At 38.5% G+C, this 17,579-nt stretch overlaps 1 protein-coding gene across 1 annotated transcript; it reads left to right on the top strand.

The window, feature by feature from the left end:
- Positions 1-4,509: 4,509 nt before the first annotated feature.
- LOC113782475 lies at positions 4,510-7,477 on the top strand. Its single transcript, XM_027328366.1, has 5 exons — positions 4,510-4,542; positions 4,656-4,742; positions 5,736-6,208; positions 6,424-7,000; positions 7,076-7,477. Exons 1-5 carry the CDS (start codon positions 4,510-4,512, stop codon positions 7,475-7,477), a joined length of 1,572 nt encoding a protein of 523 aa, XP_027184167.1.
- The last annotated feature ends 10,102 nt before the right edge of the window (positions 7,478-17,579 follow it).

Below are 17,579 nucleotides of genomic sequence, written 5' to 3' on the forward strand. Positions count from 1 at the left end.
AAAGGCTATGGTCAATGCTGACACTTAACCATGTGTATGTGAATGAATAAGAGTACAGTAAAACTTCTATGAATTAATAACTTTGGGACCACACAAATTCTATTAATTTAAGAGGTATTAATTAATCAATAAATTAATAATTTATTCATTTATCGTGTACTTACAATTGAAAAAATATTTTTTTTTACGTAACGACACATCTAGACCAGCCTAGCCTACTCCTACTCCTAAGGGGAGGGGGAGCCTACTCTATGGGATGGCTCAACTGAGTCAGGAGAACATGACGGGGACTGAACCACCATCAGATCAGATGGGTGCACCACACACCCGTATGAATTTAGAACAAATCTCGTATTGAGGCACATTGATGGGAGGCATATTGAACTCTTGATCTCCCACCTCACAATTAATGTGGTGGCCAACTCCTCTAAAGGGAGTTGGTTCAATTGAAAAAATACTTATTTAATCAACTATTGTTTTATTAATAAAAGGAGTCTAAAAATATAGGAAATATAAACAAATTCGTATCTACTTGATTTACATGTATAATTTAATTCTATTAATATCTTCAATGTACGTGTGTAACTAATATCATTTTTCTATTATTAAGAGGTCAAAAGGATTAAGAATACTATTATTGATAGATGCCCACTTCCATTTTATTAAATGCATACAATGAATCATATTAATAATATGTGTGTGTGTGTATGACAAGGAAGTCTTTTTATAATAAATAAACATAAAGTTTTCTCATGTATCTCACTGTTAAACATTAAACTATGGCTCCCTATGTAAAAGGTTTTCACAAATTAATAGTAGACTCAAATTTTAGGAAAATACGATATGTAATTTTTGTGAATCATCAATTTACAATATGAATGGGACCAAATGGTTATTGAAAGTTTTCAAAAAAATATTATCTTTTTTTTAGATCAATGGATATATTATTTATTCATGGGAAAGAAAGACAAAAACATTCCTCTTACATATGCCTAATTTTCCGAATTATTATCTTATTATTTTATCAAAGTTAATAATTTAGCTCGTTAGTCCAAGTCAGGACCAAGAAATGTTATTATTCAATAGAGGTTATTAATTTATTGAGTATTAATTTATATAGGTTTTATTGTAGTTTAACTATGAGAGATGAGACATTATAAGTTAATATTGTGTCTCATTAATGTAGAAATGCAAATAGAAGCAATGATGCTTTCCTGAATGGAGAAATATAAATTAAAATAAATATTTGTCGTCCTTATCTAACCAGAAAATATTGAGGTTGATACATACATAAATGATATTACATTAAATAGTATATTTTTCAAAGTTGAATAAAATGAGAGATCTTTCACAAAAGTTGGTCAAAACAAAAAAAAATCTCTGGTGTATATGCTTTTAAAGTTGGCATTGATTGTTCTTGTTACTATTTGCTATGCGCCAAAAAGCATATTCAACTATGAACATTGTGAAAGCACAACTAAATTGAAGATTTTTAGATGAATGATTGTATTGTCCCTGTAAACCAACCTAGAGGAGTGGATTGATGTTTGAGGGGTCTTGGAATTAACAAAAACTAGCCAAAGATTAATTATAAATAGATATGAATACAAATAAAACACCCCAAATCAGAATAATAACAATAAGATCAAACAAACTGGAGTGGAAATAATTAAATTTAAAGTGTAAAAACATAAACAGAAATAGGGGCAAGAATTTATAGTGATTTCGACTGGTTTATAATCGAAAAAATAGTTTACATTTTCAAAATGTCGTAACATTGTGCTAATAGATGTACTAGTTGCAAATTTACTTTTTTTTTTTTTGGAATTACTTAAAGGCCATGGGAAGAATCAAAATAAAAAGGATTTGAAGTTTTTTTTTTGGCAAACCCCAAGATGGGGTGGGGAACGAAGTTGTATATTTTTTTTTACACTTTTTAGGTTGTAATACGTGAAAATTCATTTTCATTACATTATTTATTTTTGCTACAAAAGAAGTAGTAGGAACTATGGATGTTTTTTAAGGATCTTAGTCCTATCTTTTGGGAAAATTATTCAAAACGTCCCTCACATTTTGTAAAATCACTTTTTTCGTCTCTCATTTTTAAAAGTATACTTTTACGTCCCTTACAAATTCACATGTATCAAATTTGGTCCCTATTTAGATTTTCGATTAGTTTTTTGTCGGAATCCACCATGTGCTTTGCACATGATCATTTTTTAAGGGTAAAATTGTCAAATCAAAATTTACATAATTCAATCCATAGTCCCTCACATTTCATAAAATAACCTTTTTTGTCCCTCACATTTCACAAAATGAATTATTTCATCCCTCGCATTTCACAAAATGAATTTTTTCATCCTTCATCTTTTACAAAATAAATTTTTTCATCCCTCATTGATCATGTGTACAAATAACTTTTTTTAAACTCATATATATATATATATATTTTATTTCACCTGAATAATACAAATAGCATGTAATATATCTCTATTTGATTTTGTCTGAATGTACTGTTTAGGTGAAATTAAATAGATATATATAGGAGTTTAAAAAAATTATTAGTTTTTCACTGATATTCATTTCCTTTTACTCGAAAATTGAAAATAAAGAAGACATTTAATCCTAAACATTATCAAGTGTTTATATCGAATTAAATTTGGACAGAAAAATAAACAAAAGAAAAGTATGACAAATAGAAGTAAGTGATTGACACTTTCAAATTTTAAGACAATTACAAGGTAAGAAATTCAACTGTTTTAGCGAGTAAAAATTTCAGATTTAAACTGTAATTTGTTAAGATGACTATAGAATTCGAAATAAGACCAATTAATTAGATGACCTTATTACACAACTCAATAAATGAATTATTACCAAAAGAGAAATATTACAAATATTGAAGAGATTCACATGGTAAAATCAAATATATATATATGGGTTTAAAACACAATTGTTAGATTTAAACCCATGTATATATCTATTGAATCGCATGTATATAATTACAATTAGTCTGTTTAGGTGAAATCAAATAGAGATATATTATATGCTATTCGTATTGTTCAGGTAAAACCCATATTATACCTCGTGCGACGTTGGCATCGGTGAGGAATGCAGGGCATGCAAAGTAGCTAAGTGGAAGTGATGTATTATTGATAGGGTAAGAGTTTTGCAGGCGACACTTTCTGTGGGGTTTTTTCCAAAATAGTAGGGAGGGCTACGGCGCTAGGGTTTTGTCCATGGGTGCGGCTAGTGCAAGGGGGTGGTGCGGCCAGCCATGGCAGCCCTCCATCCACCTGATGGGGGGCATCTTGTGTCCCCTACTTTCCAACGCAAGTCCTTTTCTGAGCTATTCGCACAGAACTCATCGCAGCCTTCGCTTTCCATTGTGGCAGAGAAGGCTACGCACAAAGGGGAGCCAGCGGTTATATTTTCACAGGCAGCAGTGGAAGCTTTAGCTAGTCTGTTTCGCTATGCATTGGTTGGTAAATTCTCCAGAGGCAGACCGAAGATGGAAGAGGTGCGAAAGTTTTTTGCGTCACTGGATCTGCGAGAGAACCCCACGGTGGGCTTGTTGGACGCGCGAAATGTTCTGATTCAGTTGCGCAATGAAGCGGATTTCCATTGCATATGGTTTAGGAGGATCTGGTATGTGTCTTTCGCTTCTATGAGAGTTTTCAAATGGACCTCGACTTTCCATGTTGACAAGGAGTCTTCGGTGGTTTCTCTGTGGCTCCAACTACCAAAACTTCCACTGCACTTTTTCAACAAAGAGGTGTTTTTCCAGATTGCTTCCATTGTAGGAAATCCCTTGTTGGTTGATGCGGCCACCCTGGCTGTGTCAAGGCCAAGTGTGGTGCTGATGTGCGTGGAGGTGGATCTGTTGAGACCAATGCCTTCGCGGGTTTGGATTGGGAATGGTAACCATGCGGGTTTCTGGCAGGAGCTGGTGGTTGAAAATCCTCCTAGGTATTGCTCACACTGCTTCTGCCAAGGCTATGACAAGGAGACCTGCCATGTTCTAAAACATGAGTTGCGGAGTTCTACAGGCCAGCAGGCCAAGACAACTAGGACAGGAGAGCTTCGGCTGAAGGCGTCTGCTGTCACAGGCGACCAAGGTCAGGTGCCAACGGAGGACATTGGGGAAAGGTCTTCCTTGATGCTGCAGGAGATGGCGACTGATCCTGAGGCAATAGTGGCACCCTCGGGGCTTGCTTCACGCGGCATGCTGGACTCTGGGGAGGCGCAAGACAACGAACTGAGGGATAAGGGAGTTCAAGGTGAACAGGGGTGGCAACCCACCATAGCTACGCTTCCAATCGTGGAGCAGGAGAGGAGAACAACGGCTGACGGTAAGGTATTTGCTGCGGTCGACAAGGCAAGCGCTTGGGTGGAGTTGACAATTTCTGGGGGAGGCGGGGAAAGCATCAAGTTAAGGGAAAGGGGTTGCCCGAGAGGGTTGTTGTGGTGCAGGCTGCTGAGCGGCCAGCAAAGTCTTTAGAGGATGAAACGATGGCTGATGACATACAGGAAGCTCAGCGACAGGTGAGTATTTATCTCCCAGGGGCGGGTGTCCCAGGGATCGTGTCAGAGGGGAGGTGTCACCACTAGAGATGTTGCATATAGATACGATGGCGATCTCTGGCAATCATGTGCAGGAGGCCGTGGGTCGTAAGGAGAGAATTGCTGCAAAGTCGCGAGGTCTTCGTGCTGGCTTCCTGTTTGACAGAACTCTAAGATCTATGGTTAGTTGCTCTACAAATACTTTCTCTGTGCTCTCTGATGATTAAGTTACTGTTTTGGAATATAAGAGGAGTGGCTCGAGCACCTAACTTAAAACGGATGAGGAAACTTATTAAACTGTATGCACTACAATTGGTGGTTATTGTTGAACCTAAGTTGAGGTTGGAGGCTATAACTGATATTAGATTAAAGTTGGGAATGGATTGTTGTATGACCAATCAATGGGGTTCCGTTTGGGTGTTTTACCGGTTTTTGTTTACTTGTCAGAATGTTGGGGAATCGCCCCAGCACTTAACTATTCAAGTGCAATCTCACCTTTTTCAAGAGTCCATTATTTTGTCATGCATACATGCTAAGTGTACGAACCAGGGAAGGGAGGAGTTGTGGAGTGCCTTGTTGAGGGATAAGCCTACCTTGAACCCGTGATTTTTGGTGGGGGATTTCAAAGTGGTCACAAATGAGGGGGAGAAAAGGGGCAGTTTGCCATTTAGACTGTCGGAAGGGTTAGATTTTTTGAATTTCATGTCAATGGCTGGAGTCAGTGATGCGGGATTCTCTGGATCAAGGTATACCTGGTGCAATAATCGCTCGGGGTGCTGTTCGGATTTGGAAGCTTCTTGACCGATTACAACTAAGTGGGCGTGCTTTGGAGCTGCAGCACCAAGTCATGGTTCAACATTTGGGCCGTGATCTATCGGACCACTCTCCATTGTTACTGTCAGTGGTGACGAGGCTGGACAATAAGCCCAGGCCATTTCATTTTTTTGAATGTCTGGACCACTCATCACAACTTGTTGGGGGTTATTAAAGATTGTTGGTCTCAGTCAGTCAGTGGTTCTCCCTTGCATATACTGGCCACGAAGATGAGGAATGTTAAACACTTTCTTAAACAATGGTCTAGGACGTCGTTTGGTGATATTTTTTAGGGAACCCGTCAAGCAAAGCGCGAGGTAGTTCATGCCGAGCTGAAGTATGACCTGGACCCGACTGAGTAGCTGCGGTGCGAGCTATATTATGCTCGAGCTCGGTTGACGTGCGCGCTGGTCATTGAGGAGGGCTTTTGGAGGCAAAAGGCGCGGGTGAAGTGGCTTTTGGACGGAGACAGGAGCTCCAAGTACTTTCACTCATTGGTAACAGAAAAGAGACGTAGAGCGGTGATTCATCGGGTTAGAAAGACGAATGGAAAGTGGATCGAGGGGGAGCCTCAGATTGGTGATACTGCCGTGAGGTTCTTCCAGGAACTTTTCACGGCAGAGGGGAGCTCAACATCCAATGCCATTCTGGAGACCATTCCGAAACTTGTCACTGACAAGGATAACTCACTGTTAACGGAGATTCCTTCTCTTACAGAAGTCAAGACTATAGTCTTTGCCATGGATGGGAAGAGCGCTGCGGGCCGGATGGGTTCACAGGGAAATTCTTTACCTTCGCATGGGAGGTGGTGGCCTCGGATGTGTACAGGACAGTTGTGAGTTTTTTCTGCGGTGCAGAGCTCCCTAGGGGTATCACGGTGACCTCGATTGTTCTATTACCCAAGGTGGAAAACCCCCAAGACTTCACGCAGTTTCGGCAAATTAGTCTATGCAACTTTGCTAATAAAATCATCTCCAAGCTATTATCGGTGAGGTTGGCTACGCTATTACCCCGGCTCATATCTCTATAGCAGAACGGTTTTGTACAAAGGAGACATATTGCAGATAATTTCTTGCTGGCTCAGGAGTTATTAACTGATATCAAGAAATCAAATCGGGGTGGGAACGTGGTCATCAAGTTAGACATAATGAAAACTTATGATAGAGTCTCGTGGTCTTTTCTCCTACAGGTGCTGTGGCATTTCGGGTTTAGTGAGACTTGGATAGACATGATATGGCGCCTAATCTCGAATGTTTGGTTTTCAGTATTGGTTAATGGAGCTCCACAAGGTTTTTTCAGGTCCTCACGGGGTTTACGACAAGGAGATCCCATTTCAGCGGCCTTATTTGTTATTGGAGTAGAGGTGCTATCTCGAGCCCTAAATTCGTTAGTCACACAGCGGGGCTTCACCCCTTTTAGAGTTCCTCCTCAATGTCCTGTAGTATCGCACTTGGCATTCGCCGATGATGTGATCATCTTTCCCAGTGGTGGGAGGTCTTCTCTAAAATTAGTTAAAAGGGTTCTAGATGATTATAGTGTTGCATCGGGTCAGCGGGTCAATCCCCAGAAAAGCTGTTTTCTGACTCATCCGTGGACTCCATCTCAGAGGGCAGCGGTGGTTGGACAGGTACTTGGGTTTCATAAACGTGCTTTTCCGATATAGTACCTAGGTTGCCCTCTGTACGTTGGAAGACGTAAGAAGGTCTACTATGCTGATACATACAATGCGGTGGCGGCTCGGATCCTTTCATGGAAGAATCAGAGTTTGTCAGCTGGGGGTAGGTTGGTGTTGATTAAGAGAGTGTTATCCTCAATGCCAATTCATTTGCTTGCAGCTGCGTCTCCTCTAAAGGGGATTTTATTGGCACTGGAGAAGTTATTCATTAATTTCTTGTGGGGTCATCGGATTCGGGTGACAAATTCCATTGGATGTGATGGGTGGATTTGTGTCGGTCGTGGGAAGAGGAGGGTGTTGGCCTGCGGGGGTTGCAAGAGGTCTTCGACTCTTTTTCCATTAAACTCTGGTGGAAATTTCAGCAAAAACAGTCACTATGGGCAGAGTTTATGTCGAAGAAATATTGTGCAGGGCAGCACCTTTGTCTAGCTGATGAAGGGCATCGGGAATCCCATACATGGCAGAGGATGGTGGCGGTGCAGTGAGTAGGGGAGGACAACATTAGCTGGGTCGTACGAGAAGGTGTGATGGATTTTTGGCACGACAACTGGTTGGGATCAGGAGTGTTATGCGACAAGGTGGAGATCTTCGACGACCATTTGGTGGCTGATTTTGTCGATCGGGAGGTCTGGAATGTTGCCATGCTTCATCAGTATTTGGATGAGGGTCTGGTCAGGCAAGTTTTGGAGATTGACCCCTCACCCCGTCGGGGCATGGATAGCATGGTATGGGCATTGACAAACTTAGGCACCTTCTCCACATCATCGGCATACTCGCTTGTCCGACAGGGCGAAAACAGCTCCTGGTTTTCTGCCTGTATATGGCAGAAGGGGCTTTCGGTCAAGGTCTCTTTCTTTATGTTGTGACTGCTGCAGGGGAGGCTCCCTCTTATGGACCAATTAAAGAGATTTGGGGTACGTGGCCCCTCTAGATGCTGGTGCTGCCAGGACTCACGGGAGGAGGACCTGCAGCACGTGTTTTGTTCAGGGGAAGGGGCAAGATTAGTTTGGCGTCATTTCGAGATTATTGCGGGAGAATTTAGTGGACTACATATGGTGCGACATATGGTGTGGTCTTGCTGGTTAAGGAGGGGGAGTAATATTTATCTAAACTTTTTAAATAATATTCTCCCTTCGGTGATTTGCTGGGAATTATGGAAGGCAAGGAATGAGGAGGGTTTTTGAAGGATGAAGGATAAGGGTCAGGGAGACGGTGAGTCGAATAGTCCAGCTACTGCATGACTTCTTTCAGGCACGTTTCCCGGGGGTCCAGTGTACGGATCCCTCATGGGAAGGGTTGCTTAGTGAGTTGGGTAATCGTCAAAAAAGGGTGGTTATTCAGCCAGTCTGCTGGATAGCTCCGTAAGGGGGCTATAACTTAAATTCAGATGGATGCTCTTGGAGGAACCCGGGATAGAGTGGTAGGGTTGGTCTAGTGTGGGATAGTCAAGGGAATTTTGTGTTCGGCTATTCGGAGCACTTCGGGATGAGGACCAACCTGCAGGCTGAACTTCGGGCGCTGCTACTGGGCATAAGACACTATGTGGCTCGAGGGTACTTGGAGTTGCACGTAGAGGCTGATTCTCTCACCCTGATTCAGATTGTTCAAGGGATTAGTGCTTGCCCATGGCGATTGCAAAGGGATCTGGATGAGTTGCTTAGGTTCAAACAGTATTTCCACACGGTATCACACTGTTACAGGGAGGCAAACGCACCGACTGATCGTCTTGCAAACTTTGGTGCTGACTCTAGCGCAGGACAGGTGTTCAACAAGTTCTTGGATCTTCCACGATTGGTCAGGGGGGATATTAGAATGGATCGGTTAGGGTTTCCAATGTTTAGTACACGGATTCGTGGCTGGATGTGAATGCATCCATCTAGTGTAACCATGATTTCAGTTTAATGGAAAAAAACTTTTTCTTTAAAACAAAGGTGAAATCAAATAGATATATACATGGATTTAAAAAAAATTATTTATACACATGGTTAATGAGGGATGAAAAAATTAATTTTATCAAATGTGAGGGATTAAAAAATTTATTTTGCAAAATGTGAGGGACGAAACAATTCATGTTGTGAAATGTAAGAGACTATAGATCAAATTATTTAAATTTAAATTTGACAATTTTACCCCTAAAAAATGATCATGTGCAAGGCACGTGATAAATTCAGGCGAAAAACTAGTCGAAAATCTAAGAAAGGATCAAATTTGACCAATATGAATTTGTAAGGGACGTAAAAATACACTTTTAAAAGTGAGGGACGAAAAAAGTCATTTTACAAAATGTGACGGACGTTTTGAACAATTTTCCCTTTACAATTCTTAGATTTTACACCTCAATATTACAAAATTATCCTAATAGGACGACAAAATTTTCTACAATATTAATTGGATTTTATTTGTGTGAAGTCATATGAACCATCATTGAAATTCAAAAGGTTAAATTGAGTCCATAATCATATAAAATGGTGCAAAAATAGTAGATATGGCATGTTAACTATTACAACATTGTAATTTATGTTTATATTTTAAAAATAAAAGAAAGTTTTGATAATATACGTTTCACATTATTCATAGTCAAAAGACAAATAAAATTCAATGTCTAGTATCGAACTTTACAATACTAGTACAAAATCGTGAAAACTATAAATTTGAATTGAGTAAACATTTTTTGTCATTCACATAGCCTTTTTTTATTACAAATGATTAATCTTTGTCCTCTCAATTAAGATTTTATATATTTATTTTAGCTTTGAATGTACACTTTTACTTATTAAATAAACTTTTGTATAATTACCACGCTAGTTACATTGTAGTTTCTTCATACATAGATGATTCTGGTTATCACTTTAGAATTAACCCTATCTTTTGGGTAATTAGCCATATTTTCACTACTTTTTTCTACTACATGATTTTTTTCTCAAAATTTTCATTATTTTCTTCTTTCTCAAATTTTTTTTGCATCTTTCATATCACTTTTTCTTGTTTCCTTGCTTCCTTTTCCTTATTTTCATAACTTTTTTCGACATCTTATCTTTTTTTTTCCTTATAATCTTTTCACTAGTTGTTTTACAATTCATTTTATGGTGACAAGTGAATCATTAAGAAATTCTACTCCTATGCAGCAATCAAATGCGTTTTTTAAGTTAAAACGAAACAAGTGTTAATTATTCCTCCACTAAATTCTAGTTTTGCTAACACGTATTAGTGTTGGAAAAAGAGAATATGTTTTTTACTAGCATAAACTTGTTAATCAATGTGAATCAAGCATATGGCTACAATAATGTAATCAAACTTGCTTCAAATTAAAATATCTAAGTGTGTTGATGCACTGCAGTATTTGGAGTCGAGGGATTTATATATTCTTTGAATCCATCACATAGATAAACTCTTTGACCATAATTGAGGTATCTACAAAGGGTATTTTTTGTAACTCTATTCATTACAGTAGTAATAAGATAACAAGGAGAGAGAAAAATATATTAGTTGATTGTCAAAAGGATTAGTGGGACATTGGTTTAAGGTTGAATCAAGGGAAGCATATTGGGACGGTAATAAGATGGCTAATAAGTTCCAAATAAAGTATTAAAACTTCCATTATCATATCTCTACAAAAATTTATAATGTATTAAAAGTTCCACTCCCATATCTCCATGGGAAAAAGGCTTGTTAGGGTATAGGTCAGTCTCATGAAAAAGGTACTTGTTAGGGTATAGGACAATCCCATGAGACATGACATTTTAATTGTTGGAGGACATTTGAAGTTGGTCTTTAGTCAATGCATAAACATCAAAAAGATAATTGAAAAATTCAAACACCTAAATAAGGTAATAGATTTGAAAAGGCAAAAGAAAAGTTTAAACAGAGGAAAAAGGGTGATGAGGATATCTTAATTGTTGGAGGACATTTTGTGACGATCCCACCTCCCCCTAGGGCGTACCCAAGGGTTTGGCGGACTGCCTGCCCAACTCTCGCCAAGACTCACTCATTAACGTTCTTGAAATAGCCGTTCAAGCCTCAAAATTAACATAAAAGTTCCATTTCCAACCAACAATTCAAAGTTAATTTACAATCCAAGAGCCAAATGTATGATACAACATCAAATGTCAAAATACATTCTATCAACCAAGAGTACAAGTACAAGAGGGTTATACTCTCTAGTTCACACTTAATTGCTCCGGACCTCCATTCCTGTAAGGAAAAAAAAAACTAAAGAAATGAGTTAAAAACCCAGTGAGGTTCTCAAATAAGCAATCAGGTAGAGAAACCATGGAAGTATGGTATTTAACAGTTTGAACACTTTGCACAATAATAAACAGTCATTCAAGAAATAAACATTCATTCATTGGAAGGATACGTGCTAACTTGGAGCAATTCATTTAGTCATTCAGTCGCCAACCATTTCTCTTATTCCTCCGTCATTTGAAAACATTTAATAGTGAAAACTCCTCCAGTATTCATTGTCATTCATTCATTGATTTCATTGCATTGAATTCACTGGCCAGTTCTTCACCAGACTTTGTGGTAATATTCGAGTATACCAAACATTGTCCCAGGATCACCAGCCGCCCGACCGAGTCCGCTTCTAACTCGAGTCGACTGGCAACGAAGGGCAAGGGTCCAGTTCAACCAAAAGGCTTACATTCATGCACAAGTAGCATTTGTAGACACCAAATTTTTAATTTAGATTTATTTGCTATTATTTTTATTTTTTCATTGGTTAAATATTAATTATTATTCATTTCTAGTCTCTCAGTTTTTATTTTAGACATATTTTAGTATTAAATTTCAGAGAAAGAAAATTTCCACAAAAAAAATCTTTTTTAATCATTTTTTGATTTTGTTTGTTCACCTAAATTAATTTTGAAGGAAAAATACAAAAAAAAATAATAAGGAAAATGTGTGAATAGGTGTAAGCTTGCATGTGGGACAAGTGTCCCTTTGTGTCTTTGACAACACAACACCTAGAAGGTGAGGTGTTGGGACACTTGGCTGGTTTAGGAAATTTTGAGAGGACAAAAATCAAAAAAAAGAAAATAAAAGGATTGAGGGCTTTGGGAGGCTAGGTTTTGGAGAGAGGGGAGGAACGACTGAGTGAGAGGGAGCTGGGGAGTTCGATGGGGGTTTGACAAGAGAAAAACTGGAAAGAAAAAGGGAGAGCCGAGGATAGAGAGCATTTGGGGGGGAGGTTCGGCTGGAAAAAAAGCTTAAGGGAGCGAAGGAAAGAAAGAAAAAAAAAGAGAACAACGCCGCCAGAGGAGAAGGAGAACCGAGAGGGAGGCTCGGCTGAAGAAAAAATAGAGGGGAAGCTCGGGGGGATTGGGAAGTTTTCGGGCAGAGGGAAGAGAGCCGAGGAAGACAAGAAAAAAGAAGACCGAGAGGGGTAGAGAGGTATGTGTGACGGCTGAGAATCGAAGAGGAAAAACAGACGGGCAAGAAAAGGCTAGAAAGAAACGAGAGCTGAGGGTTCCATCTGATAGTTTTGGAAAGCTAGAAAAGAGGGGGAGCATATAGTGGTGGCGGAAAGGGAAACAGAGAAAGCTTCAGAGCTGAAGGAAAAAAGCAGAGGGAAGTAGGGAGAATTCGGGAAAGAAAAGAAAGAAAAAAACAAAGGGAAAGTGAAGGAACATTAGAAGAATGAAGCGGGTTCATCAGAAGAACCACCGAAGCCGCCGCCGCTCGCAGGAAGCCGCCACCGTCCCACCGGAATTCATTGCCGCCTGCGAATTTCATCGAGAAAGAAAACGCTGTAAGTTAACCCTTTTCTTTGCACTTCAAGTTTCCTTCAAGCGTAGGTTTTTGGAAATTTTTAGAGTATGTCTGCCATGCATTTGTTTGGTGCAAAGTTCATGCTGAATGTTCATAATTTTAGATTATATGTGTCTTATGTGTTGAATTGGACTGAAATCTCTTGTTTTTGAACAATTTTTGGGGCTGATTAATCTCAATTTGAGCAATAATTCGGTGAGATTTTAATGCCTATTTGTTGCTCGATGAAATGCCCAACTGAGAGTTGAACTTGCGTGATTTTCATTTTTGTTGATTGAGAGTACCAATTGAACCTTCTGATGTTTTGTCTGAGGACGAACAGTAATGGCGGTATTGATGTTCAATCCGCTTGGAGAAGATGATCATTTGACTAAATTTATAATTTCAGTCCCGAAATTTGCCTTTTCTCTGTGATTTGTCCCTCAAAGTTTTAGAACTTCATAATTCGACCCCAAAACCTTCACAATTCATTCAATTAGGTCCCTATTTGTGTTACACTGGAACCCCTTAATCTTCCCCCTTGTTCTGATAATGACCCGAAAAATTGGAAAAGTGAACTTGTTTCTCCCTTTCAGATTTTAATCATCTTTTAATATGCATGAGTAGTCTTTTAGCTAGATTAATTCTTGTTTTTAGATCATAATTGTGGCTTAATAATTTTGTTGATTTTATCCTGTTGGGCTTAGGGAAATTGGATTTTGGGTAAGAGGTTTATTTGGTTGGGTTTGGTAATGGATTTGGTATATTTTCTTCTGGATTTATAATTTGGGTTTGAGGGATAAAGCCCATATGTTTTTAGTTGGGGTTTCGCTTGGACTAAAGATGGGCTAAACCGTCTGTTTTGCTTGGGTTTCGGTTGGGCTAGGAGGGTTTCGGCGCAAACAAATAAAGAAAACGGCCCAGTGGCCTACTAAGTCAAGAAGTCTGGTGACGAAATTTCATTCCAGTTCCCTGACTTTCGGATATTTTCACTATGGCCCTACAAAACTTTTAACTTCTTTCATTTGGGTCCCTAATTTAATTGCAAATAGGTCCCTAAACTTTTTTTTTCTTTAATTGTGACCCCGAATCTTTGTGATAATTATAATTGGACCCCAAACCTTTGTTGGTTCTTGCAATTAAGTTCTCTCTTGTTTTTATTTCTTGAATATAGGTTGCTTACGTGATTTAACGGATTCAATTTCATGATTATTTGTTAATTAAAGTGATGCCTTGACTCCTTTCTTTGTTTTTGGAGGGTAAATAAGTAAATTCGTGTCATCAAGGCTCCAACTCAAGGGAGGTACACTCTATCCCTTATTTCTTACTTTATTTGACTCTACGTGCCCTATGTGACTTTACGTGTGTAATTGCATGCCTCTTGAATGTTTTTTTTTTATTTCATTTATTTATTTATTTGTTTTATTGGCTTTAATTTTGTATATTTATTTTAGTTCAATTTTGATCATTTGAAAGGTACTTGAATGCCAAGTTTGTAATAGTTAGGTATTTATTTTAATTATTTCATTTCATATTCCCCTTTTAGATTGTAGTAGGCCCCCCCTCAAATGTAATAGTTAGGGCTTGTTTGCTTTGTGTGTTTTGCATGCTTATGTGCTATGTGTTACCGCTTTCCCTAGGTTTCTGCATCTAGATAAGCATGCTTATGTGCTACGTGCTATGTAAAAATATGTGCCTCGCATGTCTATTTACTTTTATCATTATATCTGATTATGTGGATGGAATGTACGTTACCGTGGCTAGTCCAATGCTAGTCATGGTCTTCCCCTCGAGCTCTCACAAGTCCAATGCTTGTGAGAGAGCGTTAGTAAAGGGCTAGTCCAATGCTAGACCCAATAGGGTCGCCTCTCGCTAGTACATACTTGCATGCCTTCACTACATTTCATGCATTTTTCCTTTTTTAGCATTTTTACGTTTTTGCATGATTCTTTACCCTTTTCCCACATTCAAAGTATGATCTTTAGGATTTTGCATTTCACTCTAGTCATTAGGGTCATTTGCCTGATTAGGTTAGGGAGTTATTCTTTTGGTAAGGGGGACGGACGAGTTTGGCTACACATAGCCTTAGCACGCTTATTCTTTTTCTAACCAAAAGGAAAAGCAAAAGTCACGATTTAGGGTCTCCCCGTACCCATCTTGCTTGCATTCCTCTAGGGTTCATGCATTTCATTTACTCACTATCACTTTGCACTCTCACTTCATATACTATTACTTTTTCCACATGTTCACTTCACATGACTCTTATCTTACACATTCTCACTCTACCACTGGCACTTTACATACTACCACTGAGCACACGTGCACTTCACACTATCACTTTACATCCCTCACCTTACACCCCATTTGCACACTCCTACTTACACTATTATTTTTATTATTACTTTTTTCACTTCACATAAGCTCATGTTTTCACATTGCATACATTCATTCCATTCATTTTTCTTGTCATGAGCATTACTCGTGACCTCTTGGAGGGCTTATCCTTGGCTATCACAAGTCATGTGATCTAGTCCGATCGAACCTCTAAGAGATATTTGTCCCTTTCGATCCCTCATTAGGTTTATGATTGCATTCATATTAGTTACATCCAAATGCGATACATCTTTTGGTTAGAAATTAGGAAAATTATGACTAAATCATGCAACTAGTTTAGGCTAGGTTGAGAGGGTGCCTTAGACATTGTCTTTGCCTTCCCTCTCTTCAACTGTGACCCCCAAACCATTTTTTTCTGATTTATCGTAGATTTTGGAGTCAATCTAAAAAGGTTTTACATTTAAATCCACATTTTTTGGGTGACTTGGTACACCCTAACTCAATACCGAGTGGCGACTCCTACATTTTACCAAAACTTTTTTAGATTACTATTTTTTGCCAAAACGTCGCATTTCAAAGTCCCATGGCCTTTCCCTTTCATTTTCACACACATCACCATTTTCAAACCATACTTCACTCACTTATTATACTTTTATTATTAAAAAATGGGGCGCGACAGCTTTCAACCATTGAAAATTCACTTTTGCGTGGGTCGAGTGCAATAAAGTGCACACTCGCCCATCGAAAATCCATTTAGCAATTATTGGAAAGCATTTAACATTTAGACAACATTCATAACATTCCACATAGTCATTTAAAGTATACACATGCAAGGAACACTCATCTTTTAACGTAGATCAAAGCTAAACGTTCGACTCCGGGTCGTGCTCGTTCCCACCGTTAAACCCTAAAAGTAACCAAGACAAGATGTCATGGTCCGATCATTCAAAACTTAGGTTAATAAGGTGCTCACTTTAGCCTTAATCATGAGCCATACACCTATCTAAAATCGGTCCCTCAAAACTCAAAGACAAACTTGAAAGCCAATCGAAGAATGTCCAAGTGCATTCTAGGGTTATGAAGTACACTTGTTTAAGGCCACAAAACCATCCAAAATCACACCAATTAAAGTTAAAGACCTAGAAAAGTTTTCTCAAAGTTTTCCAAGTTCCACTCAATTCATTTGACAAAATTTCCAGCTTTGGCGACATTCTTTGAAAAAGTATAACTTGAGTTCCATAGGTCAAAAAATACAAAACTTATACCATTAGAAAATAGACTCAAAGTACTAATAGACTTTAGAAGACATCTTCATGAAATTCAACTCATAGGCTAGTCAAATTTTCAATTCAAAATCACTGCTATCTCATGTACAAAACAGAACAGTCATGGTTTTTCAAGAATTTTGTAAATTTGCTGGTATTTATAGGAGTTGAACCAACCCCTGATTTTTACACGGTTAAAATAGATATGAGTCTAGTTTCAAATGCAACAAACGGAACTCAATTTGGAATTGTCTACACCAAGATATAATAGATTTCCCAAGACTACTCAAGGTCTCCTGCGGGAAAACTTTTCAGCAGCACTTCCCCTTATTTTCCCTAATTTCCAGCCATTTTTAAGGTTTCATTCTCACCACAAGATAGCTCCAATCAAGTTCACAAGATATAGGATACATAGAGTACTTATTTTAGCCACAAAACTAGCTATAACCAACATATACCTAAGTTGGAAAATTTCTACCAGGGCTGGAATTTTGCAACTAAGGTTGGAAATTCTTATCTGGAACTAAAAAGTCACAATAAAGCTACAAATCTTCATACAAGTCCATAACAAAGCTAGACCATCTCTTATCAAAGCTGGAAATTCATCTCAAATCTAAAAATTGAACATTAAAGCTGGAAATTAACCAAACCCTAGCAAAATCATGAAATTACCATAAACATGCTTCCGTCAAGAAACAAGTAAAAAGAGATGTTTTCTAGAAATTTTACCTCGAAACTCCAAGATAACAAACAACTCAAAAGCTTTCTTCCTTAAGTAACTCCACCAAAAGCTTCCCTCCAAGCTTAACTCAAGATTAATCGCTATGGATTAGGGTTAGTGTTTGGATTTCTCATGGATTGAGCAAGAAATCAAGGCTGGAGGTTGGTTTCTTTTCTCCCCCTTTCTCTCTCAAAATTTCGGCCAGCCCAACCAAGAATGAGGAGAAATAATGGTGAAATGGAAGCTTAATGGTGAAAGAAAGTTGTCTTGGTCTTGGTCAAAGTTCCATGGATGGTTGACACTTGGAAAGGCAAGAATTAATATCTAGTTAATGACTTAAATATCTCTTTTTGCTCTCGTCAAAAATTTCGGCCAAAAAGGAAGGAAAATTGTGGCTAGAGGAAAGATAAGAAGGAAGAAAGTTTCTTAGTTAAAGGTTGCATGGATGGCCCACTTGGCAAGC

Source organism: Coffea eugenioides, chromosome 9, assembly GCF_003713205.1.
Source record: "Coffea eugenioides isolate CCC68of chromosome 9, Ceug_1.0, whole genome shotgun sequence".
NCBI classification, from domain to species: domain Eukaryota; kingdom Viridiplantae; phylum Streptophyta; class Magnoliopsida; order Gentianales; family Rubiaceae; genus Coffea; species Coffea eugenioides.

What these genes read in the sequence shown, in the direction of transcription:
- LOC113782475 (XM_027328366.1), top strand. Translation starts at nt 4,510, where the DNA reads ATGGCTGATGACATACAGGAAGCTCAGCGACAG. An exon ending in ACAGAACTCTAAGATCTATG is followed by an intron (nt 4,743 to 5,735) that starts GTTAGTTGCTCT and finishes CCGACTGAGTAG; the next exon opens with CTGCGGTGCGAGCTATATTA. An exon ending in GGGCAGCGGTGGTTGGACAG is followed by an intron (nt 7,001 to 7,075) that starts GTACTTGGGTTT and finishes AGACGTAAGAAG; the next exon opens with GTCTACTATGCTGATACATA.